The 21,265-nt window shown below is 42.7% G+C and overlaps 1 protein-coding gene across 2 annotated transcripts in view; it reads right to left on the reverse strand.

The window, feature by feature from the left end:
- Nucleotides 1-348: 348 nt before the first annotated feature.
- The window catches only part of GOLM1 (golgi membrane protein 1), a 164,528-nt gene continuing 143,611 nt past the window's right edge, over nt 349-21,265 (reverse strand). The window contains exons 7-10 of one of the 2 annotated variants that reach the window (XM_075318466.1): nt 13,444-13,576; nt 7,803-8,051; nt 7,366-7,488; nt 349-3,014 (exon numbers count right to left, since the gene is read on the reverse strand). In XM_075318466.1, the coding sequence (XP_075174581.1) occupies nt 2,944-3,014; nt 7,366-7,488; nt 7,803-8,051; nt 13,444-13,576 (576 nt within the window). In that variant the 3' untranslated portion in view covers nt 349-2,943. The remainder of the gene's footprint in view (nt 3,015-7,365; nt 7,489-7,802; nt 8,052-13,443; nt 13,577-21,265) is intronic. The other variant, XM_075318475.1, reaches the window with a different exon arrangement.

The raw sequence follows: 21,265 nt of genomic DNA on the forward strand, positions 1-21,265 counted from the left end.
CCAGCTAGGTCGTTCTGCAGGTCCGGATCGCTGTTGCGTCGTTTTCCAGGTTTGCCTGTTTGACAGCTCACCAGCGACTCACCAGAGCCTTTGTAGCGATCCCGGCCAGGTTGGAATCACTGGTGGGATCGCTAGTAAGGCTCAGTGTGTAAAGGGGCCTTGAGAGACTGAGAGCTGTGCTACCCTTCCCTCCACAGGATCCTTATCTGAAAGGTGGTATCCTGATCTCCTGCATGATTAGAAAGCACAGCTGACTGTTATTACATCTTACAAATTTTCATTTTTTATGCGGGTGAGCTAAATGTAAACCAAATAAAGAAAAAACAAAAAATACATTTGTTATTTTTTTTTAAAATCTACTTTAATACTTAATAAAAGGTCATAAATTAAAACATTTGCTGTACAATTTCATCTTAGATAATTACATAGTACCAACCCAGTTAAAGGGAATATGTCAGCAGGATTTCACACTTCAAAACTATATTTGTGGAGCGCTTTCAAACACAAGCCCAGCTATACCTTTACATGGCCAGTCTATTACAGAGAAATTAGTGTATGAATTGAGATGTAAATTATACTAAAGAGCTATATGCAGATCTGAGGCCTCTGTCACTCCAGGTCTATTCCACACCCAGTGTGGTATCCTCCTCCTGCCTGACAGCCTCTATGCAGTGTGACTTCAGGCAAAAAAGCAGTCCGACAAGCGGCAGGAGGCAACAGCTCTGAGTGGGGAATAGAGCTGGAGTGACAAAGGCTTCACATCTACAAATCACTCTTCGGCATCATTTGCAAATGAAACACTGATTTCTCAGTAATGGAGTAACAGACCATCTAGGTATAGGTACTGCTGGACAAGTCCATAAAAGACCTACATGGTAGTAAAAATTGTTTAGGTGAGTGGGGGGAAATTATGCTGACCGATTCCTTTTTACATATAGAAAATTATTATGTGCAATTTAAGAAAAAAAGGAATTGAATTTTATTCTCCTTCATACTTTGTATTATTTAATAAAAACCCTTTCTCATGGCTTATCTTAAGTTTCATTCACATTTTATAGAAAAGACAGTCTTGTAAATAATTACAGGATTACATTATCGATGGTATTTCTGGTAAATCACTGCACAGCAGCACTGAATAGGTGTGATACAAAGGAACAAACAACAGCAGTATAGCAATATTGCATGTAATCTTGCGATCATGAATTATCAGGATCATATATGTTAACTATTAAAACATTAAGGCTACGTCGGTGCTGGGATTATTCACTTAATTCATTTTGTGCATGACAATGGAGTGGAGGTTGAAAATGTACGATTAATTGCTCTTCAGCTGCTAAAATACACAATGCTTCATGTACATGGCTGTGTGACACTTCCACATGGACTCGGTTGTAAAGCAGTCTAAAGGGTAATACCGCATTGCCTCTGCTTTAATTCTGGAGAAGCACATTGTTGTTTTCTATTTGATTAATTTGTGAAATACCCCAACGGTTGTTTTATTCTCCCAACTGATGCATGTCGCCACAATACAGAACTGCGAAAGACCCCTACATATATCAATTTTATGGCGTTATTAAAGTAGAACAGAGAGGTAAAGTTTTCAACAGATTTACAGTAATTTGGCTTTATAATTGTTAATGGCAAAATGTTAGAACTCCGCACTTCCGATTCTTGTGGCTGGGTCTTACCACAGCACCGGTGAGCAACATCTTGCAACATCACTGTAATTTAGTATATGGTGCGCAGAGCTAAAATGTGCCCACAATCTCTACAAGACATGGTCATTTTTTGTTTCCATTACTTCAATGTGCAAATGGGCATAAAGAGACAACTGCCTCAGCAGCAGTCTAGCAGAAATAGACAGAAAGATGTGCTGAGCCTGTAGATGTGAATAACACAAGCTGGACCCCTACCTGAACCTGCAAGGCAGCATTTGCATGTGCCAAAATTAAAAAGGGATTCCCATTTTACACCCAGGATATGCCATAACTGTCTGACAAACACAAGTTCCCAAATTTAGGATCTTGGACAGTTAGCTTTGTTTGCTTGGGTCTTTTTCTTGAGGGAGTTGTGACAACAGCCAGGTCCAGATATTTATGAAAAATGATAACATTCACAGGATATGACATAAATGTGAAAAATGAGGTTGCTCCTTCACACCTCATCGATCTTTTACTATCATTCTGTGTTCTGATGAAGATACGGGGGGTTGTCAGGCTTGATTTACTATCTATCTTACAGACCATTGTCAAAAATAACTATACAACGTGAACTACTTTTCAATAAAATATTACTAAAAATGGATGTATAAACTAAAACTGCCACCAGAAAACAGGTGGTGATCGGTTTGCTTCACTTTGGTGGCCGAAACCCCATGTGCATGTTTATTGCTAATATACCTGGGAAGACTTATTACAAAACACATATAAAAGAAATATGACAAGCAATCAACTACTTAGATTTGTGTTCTCATTAGCCTATCTAGCCTTAGACTAATCGATAACCTGTCATTTAGCCCTGATAAGTATGGAAATGTTGTCTGCATGCTTTTCCAGCACTTAAAACACAACAGAAGCAATCACCAAAAGGTTCATCAGCATTACAGCCACAATAAAAGAATTCAGACATTTCTCAGTCTGATGTCCGGCTATGCCCTCTACATAGCCATCTGAATGTACTTTGATCCTTTCATACATTAGACACTTGCTGTGATTTATTATTGTCTATGGTAAGGCTGTAATATGTAATAAAACAAGGTTACAAAGTCTCTGATTTAAAAAAGAAAAACCTAAAAGAAATTTAAATACGAGCTCCAAGTTTGTTTCTAGTGTTAAACCAATCTTCAGTTCTCTTAAATCACCTGCATTATGGCCCAGCTTAAGGCATCTCATGTTAGGGGACAATTCAAATGTGGTAAACAGTTTAAGATGTGGGGCCTGTGTATTATTTTAGTCTTGCATCATCCTCTTCCTCCGCCTTTTGCTTGACTACATGTTCATTTCCGATTTTCATTTCTATTAAAAAAGCAAAAAGAATCAGTGAAATGTTTGGGAGTAATAACAGAGTGCTATTAATACTGTAATTATGTGAGAGCAATATGGTTAGAAAACAAATGTGGAAATTTTCAGATGCATCTAAAGCCCGCTTTACATGCTACAACATATCTAACGATGTGTCGGCGGGGTGACGCACATCCGGCATCGTTCGTGACGTAAGTGCGTGTGACAGCTACGTGCGATTGCGATTGAACGTAAAATCGTTCTTCGCATACACATCGTTCATTTGCTAAAAATTGCACGTCGGGTTGTTCAATGTTCCCGAGGCAGCACACATCGCAGTGTGTGACACCCCGGGAACGATGAACAGATCTTAACCTGAGTCCCACGGCTCCCGCCGGCTATGCGGAAGGAAGGAGGTGGCCGTGATGTTTACGTCCCGCTCATCTCCGCCCCTCCGCTTCTATTTTCCGGCTGCCGTGTGACATCGCTGTGACGCCGAACGTCCCTCCCACACCAGGAAGTAGATGTTCGCCGCCCACATCGAGGTCGTATGTAAGGGTAAGTACGTGTGATGGCAAATAATCGTTTGTGCGACACGGTCAACAAATTGAACTTGTCGCACATACGATGGAGGCGTGTCACATCGCATACGATATCGTATGCTTAATTGTAAGGTGTAAAGCAGGCTTTAGGATGCAAAACTGTAGCATGAAGACAGAAATGTGATCATTTCCTTAACTCGAATAAACAAATGTTAGGATATACCCTCACCATCTCCTGAGTTGACTACTGTAACACCCTCATGTGTGGCCTGTCATCTAACACTTTTGCTCTCCACCAATCAACCTGTAACTCTGCTACCTGATGAATTACCTCTACCCTCACTAATGCTCTGCCTGTGCCAATCCCTTTACCAACTTCAAATTACCCAGAAAATGCAGTTTAAAATCCTACCTATGACAAACAAGGCTGTTTGCTACGTATAAACCATAAGACAAAGGTCGTACTCAAGGTTTGAGACAGAACAAAACATTAGCTGTCCTTTCTATTTCCAAATGCTGACTTCTCAATTCCTAACTACAGTGGGTATTATTATTATTATTATTATTATTATTATTATTATTATTATTATGGAAAGTATTCAGACACCTTTAAATTTTTCACTCTTTGTTTCATTGTAGCCATTTGGTAAATTCAAAAACATTCATTTTTTTTCTCATTAATGTACACTCTACACCCCATCTTGACAGAAAACACAGAAATGTAAAAAAATTTTCAAATTTATTAAACAAGAAAAACTGACATATCACATGGTCATAAGTATTCAGACCCTTCGCTCAGACACTCATATTTAAGTCACATGCTGTCCATTTCTTCCTGATCCTCCTTGAGATGGTTCTACTCCTTCATTGGAGTCCAGCTGTGTTTAATTAAACTGATAGGACTTGATTTGGAAAGGCACACACCTGTATATATAAGACCTCACAGCTCACAGTGCATGTCAGACCAAATGAGAATCATGAGAACAAAAGGAACTGTCCAAGGAGCTCAGAGACAGATTTGTGGCAAGGCACAGATCTGGCCAAGGTTCCAAAATAATTTCTGCAGTACTCAAGGTTCCTAAGAGCACAGTGGCCTCCATAATCCTTAAATGGAAGAAGTTTGGGACCACCAGAACTCTTCTTAGAAACTGAGCAATCATGGGAGAAGAGCCTTGTGAGAGGTAACAGAGAACTCCAAGATCACTTTGGCTGAGCTCCAGATATACAGTAGGGAGATGGGAGAAAGTTTCACAAAGTCAACTATCACTGCAGTCCTCCAGCAGTCACGCTTTTATGGCAGAGTGGCCCGATGGAAGCCTCTCCTGAGTGCGAGACATATGAAAGCCCGCATATAGTTTGCAAAAAAAACCAACATGAAGGACTTCCAGACTATGAGAATAAGTATCTCTGGTCTGATGAGACGAAGATAGAACTTTTTGGTAATAATTCTAAGTGGCATTTGTGGAGAAAACCAGGAACTGCTCATCACCTGCTCAAAATAGTCCCAACAGTGAAATATGGTGGTGGCAGCATCATGCTATGGGGGTGTTTTTCAGCTGCAGGGACAGGACGACTGGTTGCAATTAAAGGAAAGATGAATGCAGCCAAGTACAGAGATATCCTGGAATAAAACCTCTTCCAGAGTGCTTTAGACCTCAGACTTGGCTGAAGGTTCACTTTCCAACAAGAAAATGACCCTAAGTACACAGCTAAAATAACAAAGGAGCGGCTTCAGAACAACTCTGTGACCATCCTTGACTGACCCAGCCAGAGCCCTGATCTAAACCCAATTGAGCATTTCTGGAGAGACCTGAAAATGACTGTCCACCAACGTTCACCATCCAACCTGACTGAACTGGAGAGGATCTGCAAGGAAGAATGACAGAGGATCCCCAAATCCAGGTGTGAAAAACGTATTGCATTATTCCTAAGACGACTTATGGCTGCACTAGCTCAGAAGGATGCTTCTACTCAATACTGAGCAAAGTGTCTGAATACTTATGACCATGTGATATTTTCCTTTATTATTTAGTTTAATAAATTTGCAAAAATTTATACATTTTTGTTTTTTCTTTCTATCAAGATGGGGTGCAGCGTTTACATTAATGAGAAAAAAAATGAACTTTTTTGAATTTACCAAATGACTGCAATGAAACAGAGTGAAAAATTTAAAGGGTTCTGAATACTTGCCGTACCCACTGTATGACACACAAGGCTGTCTGTAATCTATCTCCCCTATACATTTCCAACTAATCTGCAGATACGTCCGTACATATCTCAGATATGCACATGACTTCATTCTTTCCTTTGCTCTATTATTATTTCCCTTACAACCATCTTTAACATCTCCCGATTGGCCCCCATACTCTGGAAGTTACTACCTTTGAACTAAAGATTCTTCCATAAGTGAAGGCTTCAGATGTAACCTAAAAACACATCTTTGCAAGAGATCCTACAACCTGTAATGGCCCCACTACCGCCTCATCACCACTGCAGTGGTTCCAACCACATTAACCTTCTGTTTCCCCATTAAGCTTGTGAGGGCAGGGTCCTTTTCCTCTATATACCAGTCTGTCCCTGTTCCTTCATTTATTGTACTTTGATATGTATGTAAACCTCCTTCACATGCACAGCTCCCTTGAATTAATGGCGTAGTAATGAAAACAATAGTAATAATAATAGTTTGGGAATCAGAAAAGGTTGATGAGAAATGCACGAACAACGGCATTGAAAAATGTATATGCAAATGTACAAAGTGTAGCCTAGATGTTTTTGGTACAGGAAAGAAATTAGATAGATAGATAGATAGATATATCTAGCTATCACACATACATACATACATACATACACACACACATATATATATATATATATACACATACATATATATATATATATATATATATATATACACATACATATATATATATATATATATATATATATACACACACATACATATATATATAAATCACATACACATATATATATATATATACACATACATACACACACATTATATGTATATATATATATATATATATATATATATATATATATATATATATATATATATATATATATACACATATACATACATACACAGCCAGTGGAACCTCGCTTAACGAGTAACCCAGTTAGCGAGAGTTTCGCTTACCGAGCAAAGCTTGCTGTAAATTTGTAACTTTTTACGAGCAAGCTTTGCTGAACGAGCAAAAATACTCACTGCACACACTTGTGGTTCCTTACATCCACCGCGCTCTAACCCACTCTTGCAGTCCCCACAAACACGCAAACACACACAAGCACGCACAAACACATACAGTATTATGCTCACCTTAACTCCCGTTCCATCACTGGCCTCATGGTTCTTGTAGTTCGTGACGAGGGAGGAATTCTCGCGGCGAACTGCAAGATCCAGGAGGCCGGCGATGGATCGGAAGGTAAGGTGAGCATAATATGTGTGTGCGCGTGCGTGCTTATGTGTTTGTACGTGTTTTTATGTATTTGTATGTGTGTGGAATGGCACAATAGGGGACAAGGATGGGACATTTAACAAGTTGTGGAACAAATTGTCTGCATTGCAATGATTTCCTATGGGAAATCTTGCTTTGCTGAACGAGTAACTTGGTTAACAAGCACACTTCCAGAACGGATTGCTCTCGTTAACCAAGGTTCCACTGTATATTATTGTTGATTAGATCCTTGTTACTCGGCTCTGCTCCACAAGTTTCCAGTGTGATTAGATGTACATGCTCAGTGAGTGATATAGGGGTATGTAACAATTTCAGCCATAAGTAGCCCAGTCCAGGATGTATACCTACTTCCTATACTCTGATCATTTGCTCTCAGCTCCACTTGTTTGTCGGTCTCAGATTCGGCCTCATTCGCGTCATCTCCATTGTAATCATTCAATTTTTCTTTGTCTTGCTGGTTTGCTTTTGCAGCTTAAAAAGAAAAGAAAATCACTTTCTATTTTCTAGACTATAATTTGGATGGAAATGGGTCAGAGAATGGTTTATACTAATTTCTAGAAATGAAGCAAGTTCATAACCAAGCAGAACCTAATATTTGTGTGGACCTAACAAATATTGTAGTGTGTAGGCTTACAGTGCAACATGGCTGTTAAATTTCTTGCACCATTTAAGAGTTTAACTATGTGTTCCCCTTCAAAACCCACTGAGCAGTTTATCTAGGTCACCTGACTATGGGGTCAAATTTTGTTAAATGATATATGGAATGCATACACTATAATATTAACCTTTTTCATTTTCAGGCAGACTATCCATGTTTATTAGATTTTCCCTCTCAACCTCTTCATTTTCAGTTTCTTTATTAGGATCTTCAACATCTTCTACTTTGGGCTCATCATCCTCCTCGTCAATTGGAAGGTTAGGGTTTACATCATTGTGGGCCTCCTCCTCTTTTTCTTCCTTGTCATCTTCCACTTTCGGCTGTTGTGGGGAAGCACTTTTTTTTTCATCCACAATATTAACTTTCTTAGCTTGTTCTGAAAATAAAAGCATATTTTTGCATCAAGAAACAATGTATAACCTAAAAAAATTCCAAGTAGGATGAAATGGTAAAAAATATGCAATATGGTTTTGCAAGCAGTTTCTACAGCATTCATTGTATGCTCAAATTGACCAGAAACCATATTTTCCAATTCAAAATGATTACGGCAACACCAATCTTCAGAATTTTTTGTCACCACTTTAGAAAAATGCAAGTTAGTAAAAATAAATAAATACCATATATTTCGGATTATAAGACGCACCAGACCATAAGACACACCCTGGTTTTAGAGTAGGAAAATAGAAAAATAAAATTTTAAGCAAAAAATCTGGTCATGACACACTGTTATGGGGCAAGGATCTGCTGCTGACACTGTTATGGGGGTAATGTCCCCAAATTCTCTACCAAGGTACCCCCAACCTGGTAATGATCCCCCTGCCTTGTATATTATCCTTATCCTGCTAAATACCCCCATCCTGGTATGTGCTCCCATCCTCGTATATGCCATCATCCTGTGGCACACATAAAAACAAACGTTTATACTCACCTTTCTTCATTCCACGCAGCATCGCTCGTCTTCCGGGCTGTGCCAGCAGCAGCGCTGCTGACCTGTGTGGAGCCGTGTGCACAGCGATGACGTCATCCCTGTGCGCATCGCTCTCCACACACATCAGCGGGAAGGCAGACAGGAGGTCATCGCGATGCTGCAGGAAACTATGACCGGTGAGTATACTTATTCACTGCCCTCCACGTATCATCATCATCAGCAGTGAATATAGCCACACATGTTCACTCGAGGCTGTATGAGCCAGGGATGATCACGCGGGCCAGCTGTTTAATATGCGCGAACCCTCCGACCATCATCCCGCTCACCTGTCAGCACCGGCTTCAGGGCTGAGAGATGATGGGCGTCGGGATGCAGTGCATATGAAATTAGGCTAATGAGCGGGCCCACGTGGTCACGGTAGGCGCTGCTACAGCCTGCTCTTGCTTCTGATGACCCGCTCCACCACCACCGCACCCCCCTTCCCGCAGCCATCTGACTATAAGACGCACCCCCCACTTCCCCAAAAATTTTGGGTAAAAAAAAAATGCGTGTTATAGTCTAAAAAATATGGTAAATTGGGGTTTGTGTTGCCATTTTCCAAGACCTGTAACATCTTTAACTTTCCAACAATAAAGCTATATGGGAGTTGTTGTATTGATGTGACACTTCCATTTTAATTTTTCTAAGGGGGGTATGGTAGCCAAAAACACAATTCTGGGGTTTTGATTTTTTTTTTCTCATTAGGGCATTCAACGATGGGATTAATCAATTTATTATCTTGATAGATTGGAGTTTTAGGCTATGTGCGCACTTACTGGATTTTGCCGCGGATTTTCCGCGGATTTGCTGCATGTTTCGCTGCAGAAAATGTTCATAACATCTCTGCAGTGAATCACCAGCAAATCCTATGGAGAAAAAAAATCCTGTGCGCACTGGGCGGAATTTGACAGCTGCATGTTTTGCTGCGGGAATCCCGCAGCAAAAACAAGTGCATGTCACTTCTTTTCCGCACATCGCTGCGGGATTTCACTCCATTGACTCCAATGTTAATCATGAAATCCCGCAGGGAATAACGCAGGCAGCAAATTCTGTGCGGTTCACTGCGTTTTCCTGCGTTATTCCCTGCGGTATTTCGCGGTTTACCTCCGGTAATGTGCATCGCTTGTCTGCGGTTTTGCAGGGAAGTGATGTCATTACAGGAAGAGGAAGCCGTGCAGAGTAAACACACAGATCACACACACACAGACATCACAGACATAGATCACAGACACAGACACATAGAACACACATAGAAAGAAAACAAAGAACGTGGGCTCCGCTGCATATTTACCTTCCAGCCGAGGTAAGCACACAGCGGCGGCCCGGTATTCTCAGGCTGGGGAGGGAGAGGGGCAGGGATAATGTCCCCTGCCTCACTCCCCCTCCGGCAGCCGAGAATATCAGCCGCAGCTGCCCCGGGACTGTCGCATGCATTATGCAGCACTACCGGAGTGTCCTCGGCTCTTCTTGCCACCGTGTAGCAGTGGCAGCAAGGTAATACAAGGGGTTAATGGTGGTGGGGGACCACCGCCATTAACTCCAGGCTTGATCATGGCAGCGTCTATGTGACAGCTGACATGATCAACCCGTAAGTAAAGTGAAAAAAACACAGACACCGAAAAATCCTTTATTTTAAATAAAACAAACAAGCCTCGTTCACCATTTTATTAACCCCCCCGAAACAAAGCTCCGGCGTAATCCACAGGTCCTGCGCTGCTTCCATTCAGCCGCGACTGTCACAGACACAGCGCTGAATGAAAGCAGCAGACAGCAGAGGTAATTACCGGTCATTTCCCACGGCCGGTAATGTGAACTCACTGCCGACCGTGGGAAATGCAGCGATCTGTCATCTATCTATCTATCTATCTATCTATCTATCCCTCTATCTGTCTGTCTGTCTATCCCTCTATCTATTCTTCTGTCTATCTACTATCTCAGAATTAAATGACTTTTTTTTTTTTTTTCTTCAATGTGCTTTATTGCATTGAATGCAATAAAGCACATCCCAACCCACACGCGGCAAAACCGCGGCAATACCGCAAATAATACCGCGGTAAAACCGCGGCAAACCGCATGCGGTTTTCGGGTGCGGTTTCCCGCGGTTTTTTACCGCGGGTGCGGTAAACTTTGAGAGCATGCGGAATTTTCTCAAGGAAATTTCATTTCCCAGTGCGCACAAGGCCTTACACTGAGGCAGTGATAGGAAATATGATTGTTGGGGGGTTTAACCTTTTATTTTTTTTATTTAGAAAAATAGGGCAATTTGAAATTTGATACTTTTAATTTATTTTTATTTCTAAAAAAGTTATATATTGTAATCAATATTATAAGATCTACATAAAGAATTTATCTGTGTGTCTTCGGTAGATCAACAATTTATTCCGATTCACTTCATCAACCTCAGATCAGGTCTGACTCTGGCCGACCCCTTGGGGAATGTATGCACTTTGATTATTTGATTGCAGAAATTTCTACACTATTTCTGATCTCTTGGCAGGAAAAACAACTCAAAAACGTGTGTTGTTGCACTTTTTACAATAGAATTCAATGGGTGAAAAAACATTGCAAAAATTGGCATGCTGCAGATTTGCAATAAAATGCTATAACAGGCAATCAAAACTTTGCATCTACCCAAAAATGATATTAATGTCAGCTCAAGACACAAGAAAGTACCATATTTTTCGGTTTGTAAGACGCACTGGATTATAAGACACACCCCAACTTTGGAGCAAAAAAGAGCTTATTTTCAGGGGAGGGCTTATGGTTGGGGGACAGTTTAACCACCCCAAAAAATGCAGGTCCCCCTTCCCAGGATTGTCATACTTACCAGACCACGGGAGTCTGCATGGCTCCCAGGTCCTTCTGCGATCCTCGGTGGGCGCTCCAAGCAGCTATGCTGCACACCGTCCTTCCCTCCTTCTGGCCGACACTCACATCAGATCACACACACACACACACACACACACACACACACACACACACACACACACACACACACACACACACACACACACACACACACACACACACACACTCTCAGGAGATCGCACATACAATTGCGCGCATGCACACACAATCACCACATCCGGTGTTACCACTGCTTCCAGCCAGCAGGGGACTCTCTCCTCTCTTGTCTCTATGATGCGTTCCACTGCTGTATCCTCCATGCGTACCACCTGCAGGTCCTGGCGCTCCACTGCACAGCGTCCCAGATCCTTACCATATGTCAACTAGAAGCAATCGATATTTCTGGATGTGGAGTGTGTGAGTGCGATATTATTGAACTGTGACTAGGCCTTATTTTCAGGGTAGGTCTTATATTTAAGTCTTGCTGAAAACTCTTGCTAGGCCATATTAAATCGGGGTAGGTCTTATTTTAGGAGAATTAGCATTTTGAAACCCAGACAACATGAGTGCAAAAAGAAACTATTCCATTGAGTACAAGAAAATAATTGTGGAGGCCTCTCAAGATCAAAATCTTACTTCTTTTTGAAAGAGAAGATGTATAATATTTGAATGGTCTGAAAATGGCGAGCAAAGTACAATAACCTTAGTCAACAGGTTATAAGGAAATTGTTGAGAAGTACAAGAGAGGATCAAGTCAGCAATGCTTCTTTCCTGAGCCAGAAGACATGATCTGTGAAGAAGTTGGTGAAAGGAGAACAAAAGCTTTGGTTTGGCTATGACCAAATTTAAATAAATGTTGAGATTTTTGTTGATTGTTGTCCATGGAAAAATAAGGCATCCCCTGCAACTAAGCCCTAGCACATATTTTGGATTAAAAATAAATGATAAGCTCTTGCCTTATTTCCAGGGAAACACTGTATGAGCTGATGAAAAGGTTTTTCTTGCCTCCACTGTATTGCAGAGATATGGCTCTTAAAATTTCAGATACCCAATGTGCAAATTTTCCCTTCACAAAGGGGTATTTGCAGTGATTCTTGGCGGCACGGTGGCTCAGTGGTTAGCACTGCTGACTTGCAGCGCTGGGGTCCTGGGTTCGAATCCCACCAAGGACAACATCTGCAAGGAGTTTGTATGTTCTCCCCGTGTTTGCGTGGGTTTCCTCCGGGTACTCCGGTTTCCTCCCACACTCCAAAAACATACAGATAGGGATTTTAGATTGTGAGCCCCAATGGGGACAGTGTTCCTGATGTATGTAAAGCGCTGCGGAATATGTTAGCGCTATATAAAAATAAAAATTTGATTTTTTTTATACAATTTAAAATAAAAAAATATTATGAAACGTCATTTAACGTCTAAGAATCGCCATCTAGTCCCGCGACGAACTTCTGTACACTTGCACAAGTGACCAGCACACTCCATTAAAGCGTGACTAGCACGCTCCATTAATTTTGGATAAAGAGTATATAACATTATATTTAATCCATTCCTCCAGTGACAGCACAGATTTCTTGTCTTCACAGTTGGCTGCATTGCTTCTTAGCAATGATCAGTAACTGCACAATCAATATTAGAAATTGTAAGCGTGCAAGCAGAGCACTCACTGCTCCTGTAACTGTTGAACTACGTGTTACTTTGTATTGTCTTAATTGTCTAAATAAATTAATCTGCAATACAAACTTGTCATAAGTTATAGCTTTTCTTACTGTCCTAAATTTAATTCACGTTTTGGAATACAGATCTGACATCTCAAAGCATTCCATTCATGTTCAATGTTTGGATGCAATGCCTCAATGAAGAGAGACCCTAACAAGGTTGTCTGACCTCAGCAACTTTGAGAAAGCGTGGATACAAATAAATGTATATGCCATTTTTTTATTTCTTAAGAAAAGCATACCTTTATTTTCTGGTGGAGGCGCATTCTCCTTAATTGCATTTTCTGAAGGCTTCTCAGCTGTTGGTAAAACAGTCTTATGTACCTCCTTGCCATCAGTGGCTTTTAAGTTAATATCTTGGTTTGACACCAAAACCTAGATGGAAACAAACATTATGCTAAGTGGAAGATTAAAAATAACAATACACATCTATTGCCATACTGAAGTTCCACTTAAAAGGGTGGTTCACCCATATTTTTTATTGTCCAGATCGATATTATATTGAGAAACAATGTTTCTCTCAAATACCTTGTGTTGGCAATAGTGCCTGTGACAGGCGCTGTTGCAGACCGCTGATCCCGCTCCAGTGACGTCTCCGTCAAGTGCTGCACATGTCACATCCGTGCAGCCGGCTGCATTCTGAGCCCATCTTCTCCCTCCTCCTCCCCCCTTGGAGGGGGGAGGAGGGAGCAGATGGGCTGTGATAGCGGTGAAACAACGCTGACAGCTCAGTGTGAGGTAGAATACAGCCGGCTGCACGGATGTGACGTGTGCGGCATTTGACGGAGACGTCACTGGAGCGGGAACAGCGGTCTGCAATAGCGCCTCTCACAGGCACTATTGCCAACACAAGGTATTTGAGAGAAACATTGTTTATCAATATAATATCGAACTAGACGATAAAATATATGGGTGAACCACCCCTTTAAAGCTCCAAGTATAATTCAAGAGATTACATATTGTCCATGATGATTCATCATTGCCTTTGCAACTGCTTCCTGTCTAAGTTTGTGCACACACATTACACATATATATATATATATATATATACATATACACATATATATATATACATATACATACACACACACACACACACACACACACACACACACACACACACACACACACATATACATACATACTTATTATATATACTAGAAGGTGGCCCGATTCTACGCATCAGGTATTCTAGAATTTACGTATTGTGTAGTTCATGTATGATTTTTGTTTATATATATATATATATATATATATATATATATATATATATATATATATATATATATATATATATATATAAGCAAGCATTGTTGACCTTAGGGAGATCAACATATCCACTGCGGAGACACCATCACGTGTTTCTCAACGCAGTGATTCTAGAGCATTGCCCCCTGGGAAGTATGCAAATAAGAAAGCCGCGGAGACACCATCACGTGTTTATCAACGCTGGCAGGAAACTAGCCAGGTCTTTCACCGGGAAGGAACAACCACGGGAAGGGCAGTCTCCAGTCAAGGAGACCACCTATACCAAACATGGTATCCATCCACAGACAGCCGTTTCGGGGTATTTGCCCCTCATCAGTGTGGAGTAGGAATCTGGCTAGTGGGGGCAATGCCTAGTATAAGACTACTTAAGCAAGCATTGTTGACCTTAGGGAGATCAACATATCCACTGCGGAGACACCATCACGTGTTTCTCAACGCAGTGATTCTAGAGCATACTTCCCAGGGGGCAATGCTCTAGAATCACTGCGTTGAGAAACACGTGATGGTGTCTCCGCAGTGGATATGTTGATCTCCCTAAGGTCAACAATGCTTGCTTAAGTAGTCTTATACTAGGCATTGCCCCCACTAGCCAGATTCCTACTCCACACTGATGAGGGGCAAATACCCCGAAACGGCTGTCTGTGGATGGATACCATGTTTGGTATAGGTGGTCTCCTTGACTGGAGACTGCCCTTCCCGTGGTTGTTCCTTCCCGGTGAAAGACCTGGCTAGTTTCCTGCCAGCGTTGATAAACACGTGATGGTGTCTCCGCGGCTTTCTTATTTGCATACTTCCCAGGGGGCAATGCTCTAGAATCACTGCGTTGAGAAACACGTGATGGTGTCTCCGCAGTGGATATGTTGATCTCCCTAAGGTCAACAATGCTTGCTTAAGTAGTCTTATACTAGGCATTGCCCCCACTAGCCAGATTCCTACTCCACACTGATGAGGGGCAAATACCCCGAAACGGCTGTCTGTGGATGGATACCATGTTTGGTATAGGTGGTCTCCTTGACTGGAGACTGCCCTTCCCGTGGTTGTTCCTTCCCGGTGAAAGACCTGGCTAGTTTCCTGCCAGCGTTGAGAAACACGTGATGGTGTCTCCGCGGCTTTCTTATTTGTATATTATATATATATATATATATATATATATATATATATATATATATATATATATATATATATATATATATATATATATATATATTGTAGTTACCAAGTGTTTGTGTAGGGCGCTGTACATGTTCTGGGTGTTGTCTGGGTGTGGCGAGGGGTGAGAGCGGTGTTGTTTGTGTGTTGCGTTGTGTGTGTTGTGTTGTTTGTGGAGCGCTGTGTGTCTGTAGCGTTGTGTGTGTGTGTTGCGCAGTTTGTGTGGGTGTGGGGTGTGTGTGTTTTGGTGGGAGGTATGTTTTGTGCAATGTGTGTGTTGTGCGGTATGTGCGTATATTTGTGTGCGTTGCGGTGTTTGTGTGTTGGGTGTTGTGTGTGTGCGGCGTTGTCTGTGTGTGTGGGTGTCTGTAGGGCGGTGTTAGAGGTTCCCAGTGTGTGTGTGGTGTGTTGTGCAGTGTGTGTGTGGCGGTGTGTGTGTGTGTTTTGGGGGGAGGTGTGCACCCCCCATCGTGCTCCATCCCCCATGCTGCGCACCCCCCATCGTGCTCCATCCCCCATGCTGCCCACCCCCCATCGTGCTCCATCCCCCATGCTGCGCACTCCCCATCGTGCTCCATCCCCCATGCTGCGCACTCCCCATCGTGCTCCATCCCAAATGCTGCGCATTCCCCATCGTGCTCCATCCCCCATGCTGCGCACTCCCCATCGTGCTCTATCCCCCATGCTACGCATTCCCCATCGTGCTCCATCCCCTATGCTGCGCACTCCCAAACGTGCTCCATCCCCCATGCTGCGCATTCCCCATCGTGCTCCATCCCCCATGCTGCACATTCCCCATCGTGCTCCATCCCCCATGCTGCGCACTCCCAAACGTGCTCCATCCCCCATGCTGCGCACTCCCAAACGTGCTCCATCCCCCATGCTGCGCATCCCCCATCGTGCTCCATCCCCCATGCTGCGCACTTCATGCTGCGCACTCCCCATCGTGCTCCATCCCCCATGCTGCACATTCCCCACCGTGCTCCATCCCCCATGCTGCGCACTCCCCATCGTGCTCCATCCCCCATGCTGCGCACTCCCCATCGTGCTCCATCCCCCATGCTGCGCACCCCCCATCGTGCTCCATCCCCCATGCTGCGCACCCCCCATCGTGCTCCATCCCCCAAGCTGCGCACCCCCCATCGTACTCCATCCCCCATGCTGCGTACTCCCCATCGTGCTCCATCCCCCATGCTGCGCACTCCCCATCGTGCTCCATCCCCCATGCTGTGCACCCCCCATCGTGCTCCACAGTCACACATCAGACAGTATACACGCACACATCTGATCGCATACACTCACACACACACCCCACTTCTCCCTGTGCCCACCGGTGGGCGGTCCCAGCAGCTGTGCTGCACGCCGTGCTCCTCTGCCGACACTCACAGATCCGATCCCATACACACACACACACACACATCAGAACACACTCACACACATCCGATCGCATACACTCACACACACACTGACGATATCGCACATATGCGCTCACACAATCACAACATCCGGAGATACCACATGCCATGTGATCCTCCGGCAGGTCCTGGAAGGTCACTGCACGCACAGTATCGCCGCCGAGAAGCAAGCAATATCACGGGATGTTGTGAGTGTGTGGATGCGATCTGATGTGTGCGTGAGGTGTGTGTGAGAGTGAGTGTGATCTGTTGTGTGTCTCTTGTTATGTGTGTGCGTGTGTGTGTGTGTTCCGCCGCTGCAGGACCTTGATGCAATCACCTGGGAGCCGGTGTACGCTGGTAACCATGCTACACAATATTACATGGTTACCAGCGTACTCCGCCCCCCGGTCGCACGGGAACCCACACCAGCGTACGCCGGCAACCCCAGCAATGCGAGGGTATGTGTCGGCTGGGTTGGCGGCGTACGCTGATGTGGGCTCCCGGGGGTACAGCACTCACCTGGGAGTCGGGGCTCCGTGTCGTTTCGGGGAATGCGTGCAGGGGGCGGGGCCAGAGCGAGCGTGCAATGCGTGAGGAGGGCGGGGCGTGGCCGAGTTGCCAATGCATGCAGGGGGCCGGGGCGAGAGGCCAATCCGTGCGGGGGCGGAGCCTGGGCGAGCGGCCAATCCGTGCGGGGGGGCGGCCAATGAGACGCTTGTCGCGTTGACAGAATTTTGGAGCAAGACAGACAGACAGACAGAATAAGGGTATATATACATATATATATATATACATATACATATACATATATATATACACATACATATATACATACATACATACACACATATATATTATATATATATATATTATATTATATATATATATATATATATATATATATATACACATACATATACACACACACACACACACACACACACACACACACACACACACACACACACACACACACACACACACACACACACACATATATATTATATTATATATATATACAGTCAGGTCCAGAAATATTTGGACAGTGACACAATTTTCGCGAGTTGGGCTCTGCATGCCACCACATTGGATTTGAAATGAAACCTCTACAACAGAATTCAAGTGCAGATTGTAACGTTTAATTTGAAGGTTTGAACAAAAATATCTGATAGAAATTGTAGGAATTGTACACATTTCTTTACAAACACTCCACATTTTAGGAGGTCAAAAGTAATTGGACAAATAAACCAAACCCAAAAAAAATATTTTTATTTTCAATATTTTGTTGCGAATCCTTTGGAGGCAATCACTGCCTTAAGTCTGGAACCCATGGACATCACCAAACGCTGGGTTTCCTCCTTCTTAATGCTTTGCCAGGCCTTTACAGCCGCAGCCTTCAGGTCTTGCTTGTTTGTGGGTCTTTCCGTCTTAAGTCTGGATTTGAGCAAGTGAAATGCATGCTCAATTGGGTTAAGATCTGGTGATTGACTTGGCCATTTCAGAATGTTCCACTTTTTTGCAGTCATGAACTCCTGGGTAGCTTTGGCTGTATGCTTGGGGTCATTGTCCATCTGTACTATGAAGCGCCGTCCGATCAACTTTGCGGCATTTGGCTGAATCTGGGCTGAAAGTATATCCCGGTACACTTCAGAATTCATCCGGCTACTCTTGTCTGCTGTTATGTCATCGATAAACACAAGTGACCCAGTGCCATTGAAAGCCATGCATGCCCATACCATCACGTTGCCCCCACCATGTTTTACAGAGGATGTGGTGTGCCTTGGATCATGTGCCGTTCCCTTTCTTCTCCAAACTTTTTTCTTCCCATCATTCTGGTACAGGTTGATCTTGGTCTCATCTGTCCATAGAATACTTTTCCAGAACTGAGCTGGCTTCATGAGGTGTTTTTCAGCAAATTTAACTCTGGCATGTCTATTTTTGGAATTGATGAATGGTATGCATCTAGATGTGAACCCTTTGTATTTACTTTCATGGAGTCTTCTCTTTACTGTTGACTTAGAGACAGATACACCTACTTCACTGAGAGTGTTCTGGACTTTAGTTGATGTTGTGAATGGGTTCTTCTTCACCAAAGAAAGTATGCGGCGATCATCCACCACTGTTGTCATCCGTGGACGCCCAGGCCTTTTTGAGTTCCCAAGCTCACCAGTCAATTCCTTTTTTCTCAGAATGTACCAGACTGTTGATTTTGCTACTCCAAGCATGTCTGCTATCTCTCTGATGGATTTTTTCTTTTTTTTCAGCCTCAGGATGTTCTGCTTCACCTCAATTGAGAGTTCCTTAGACCGCATGTTGTCTGGTCACAGCAACAGCTTCCAAATGCAAAACCACACACCTGTAATCAACCCCAGACCTTTTAACTACTTCATTGATTACAGGTTAACGAGGGAGATGCCTTCAGAGTTAATTGCAGCCCTTAGAGTCCCTTGTCCTATTACTTTTGGTCCCTTAAAAAAGAGGAGGCTATGCATTACAGAGCTATGATTCCTAAACCATTTCTCCGATTTGGATGTGAAAACTCTCATATTGCAGCTGGGAGTGTGCACTTTCAGCCCATATTATATATATAATTGTATTTCTGAACATGTTTTTGTAAACAGCTAAAATAACAAAACTTGTGTCACTGTCCAAATATTTCTGGACCTAACATATACATATATATATATATATATATATATATATATATATATATATATATATATATATATATATATATATATATATATATATATATATATATATATATATATATATATATATATATAGATAGATATACAGTTAGGTCCAGAAATATTTGGACAGTGACACAAGTTTTGTTATTTTAGCTGTTTACAAAAACATGTTCAGAAATACAATTATATATATAATATGGGCTGAAAGTGCACACTCCCAGCTGCAATATGAGAGTTTTCACATCCAAATCGGAGAAAGGGTTTAGGAATTATAGCTCTGTAATGCATAGCCTCCTCTTTTTCAAGGGACCAAAAGTAATTGGACAAGGGACTCTAAGGGCTGCAATTAACTCTGAAGGCGTCTCCCTCGTTAACCTGTAATCAATGAAGTAGTTAAAAGGTCTGGGGTTGATTACAGGTGTGTGGTTTTGCATTTGGAAGTTGTTGCTGTGACCAGACAACATGCGGTCTAAGGAACTCTCAATTGACGTGAAGCAGAACATCCTGAGGCTGAAAAAAAAGAAAAAATCCATCAGAGAGATAGCAGACATGCTTGGACTAGCAAAATCAACAGTCGGGTACATTCTGAGAAAAAAGCAATTGACTGGTGAGCTTGGGAACTCAAAAAGGCCTGGGCGTCCACGGATGACAACAGTGGTGGATGATCGCCGCATACTTTCTTTGGTGAAGAAGAACCCGTTCACAACATCAACTGAAGTCCAGAGCACTCTCAGTGAAGTAGGTGTATCTGTCTCTAAGTCAACAGTAAAGAGAAGACTCCATGAAAGTAAATACAAAGGGTTCACATCTAGATACAAACCATTCATCAATTCCAAAAATAGACAGGCCAGAGTTAAATTTGCTGAAAAACACCTCATGAAGCCAGCTCAGTTCTGGAAAAGTATTCTATGGACAGATGAGACAAAGATCAACCTGTACCAGAATGATGGGAAGAAAAAAGTTTGGAGAATAAAGGGAACGGCACATGATCCAAGGCCCACCACATCCTCTGTAAAACATGGTGGAGGCAACGTGATGGCATGGGCATGCATGGCTTTCAATGGCACTGGGTCACTTGTGTTTATTGATGACATAACAGCAGACAAGAGTAGTCGGATGAATTCTGAAGTGTACCGGGATATACTTTCAGCCCAGATTCAGCCAAATGCCGCAAAGTTGATCGGACGGCGCTTCATAGTACAGATGGACAATGACCCCAAGCATACAGCCAAAGCTACCCAGGAGTTCATGACTGCAAAAAAGTGGAACATTCTGCAATGGCCAAGTCAATCACCAGATCTTAACCCAATTGAGCATGCATTTCACTTGCTCAAATCCAGACTTAAGACGGAAAGACCCACAAACAAGCAAGACCTGAAGGCTGCGGCTGTAAAGGCCTGGCAAAGCATTAAGAAGGAGGAAACCCAGCGTTTGGTGATGTCCATGGGTTCCAGACTTAAGGCAGTGATTGCCTCCAAAAGATTCGCAACAAAATATTGAAACTAAAAATATTTTGTTTGGGTTTGGTTTATTTGTCCAATTACTTTTGACCTCCT

The sequence above is a fragment of the Anomaloglossus baeobatrachus genome, chromosome 1, assembly GCF_048569485.1.
Source record: "Anomaloglossus baeobatrachus isolate aAnoBae1 chromosome 1, aAnoBae1.hap1, whole genome shotgun sequence".
Lineage (NCBI taxonomy): Eukaryota > Metazoa > Chordata > Amphibia > Anura > Aromobatidae > Anomaloglossus > Anomaloglossus baeobatrachus.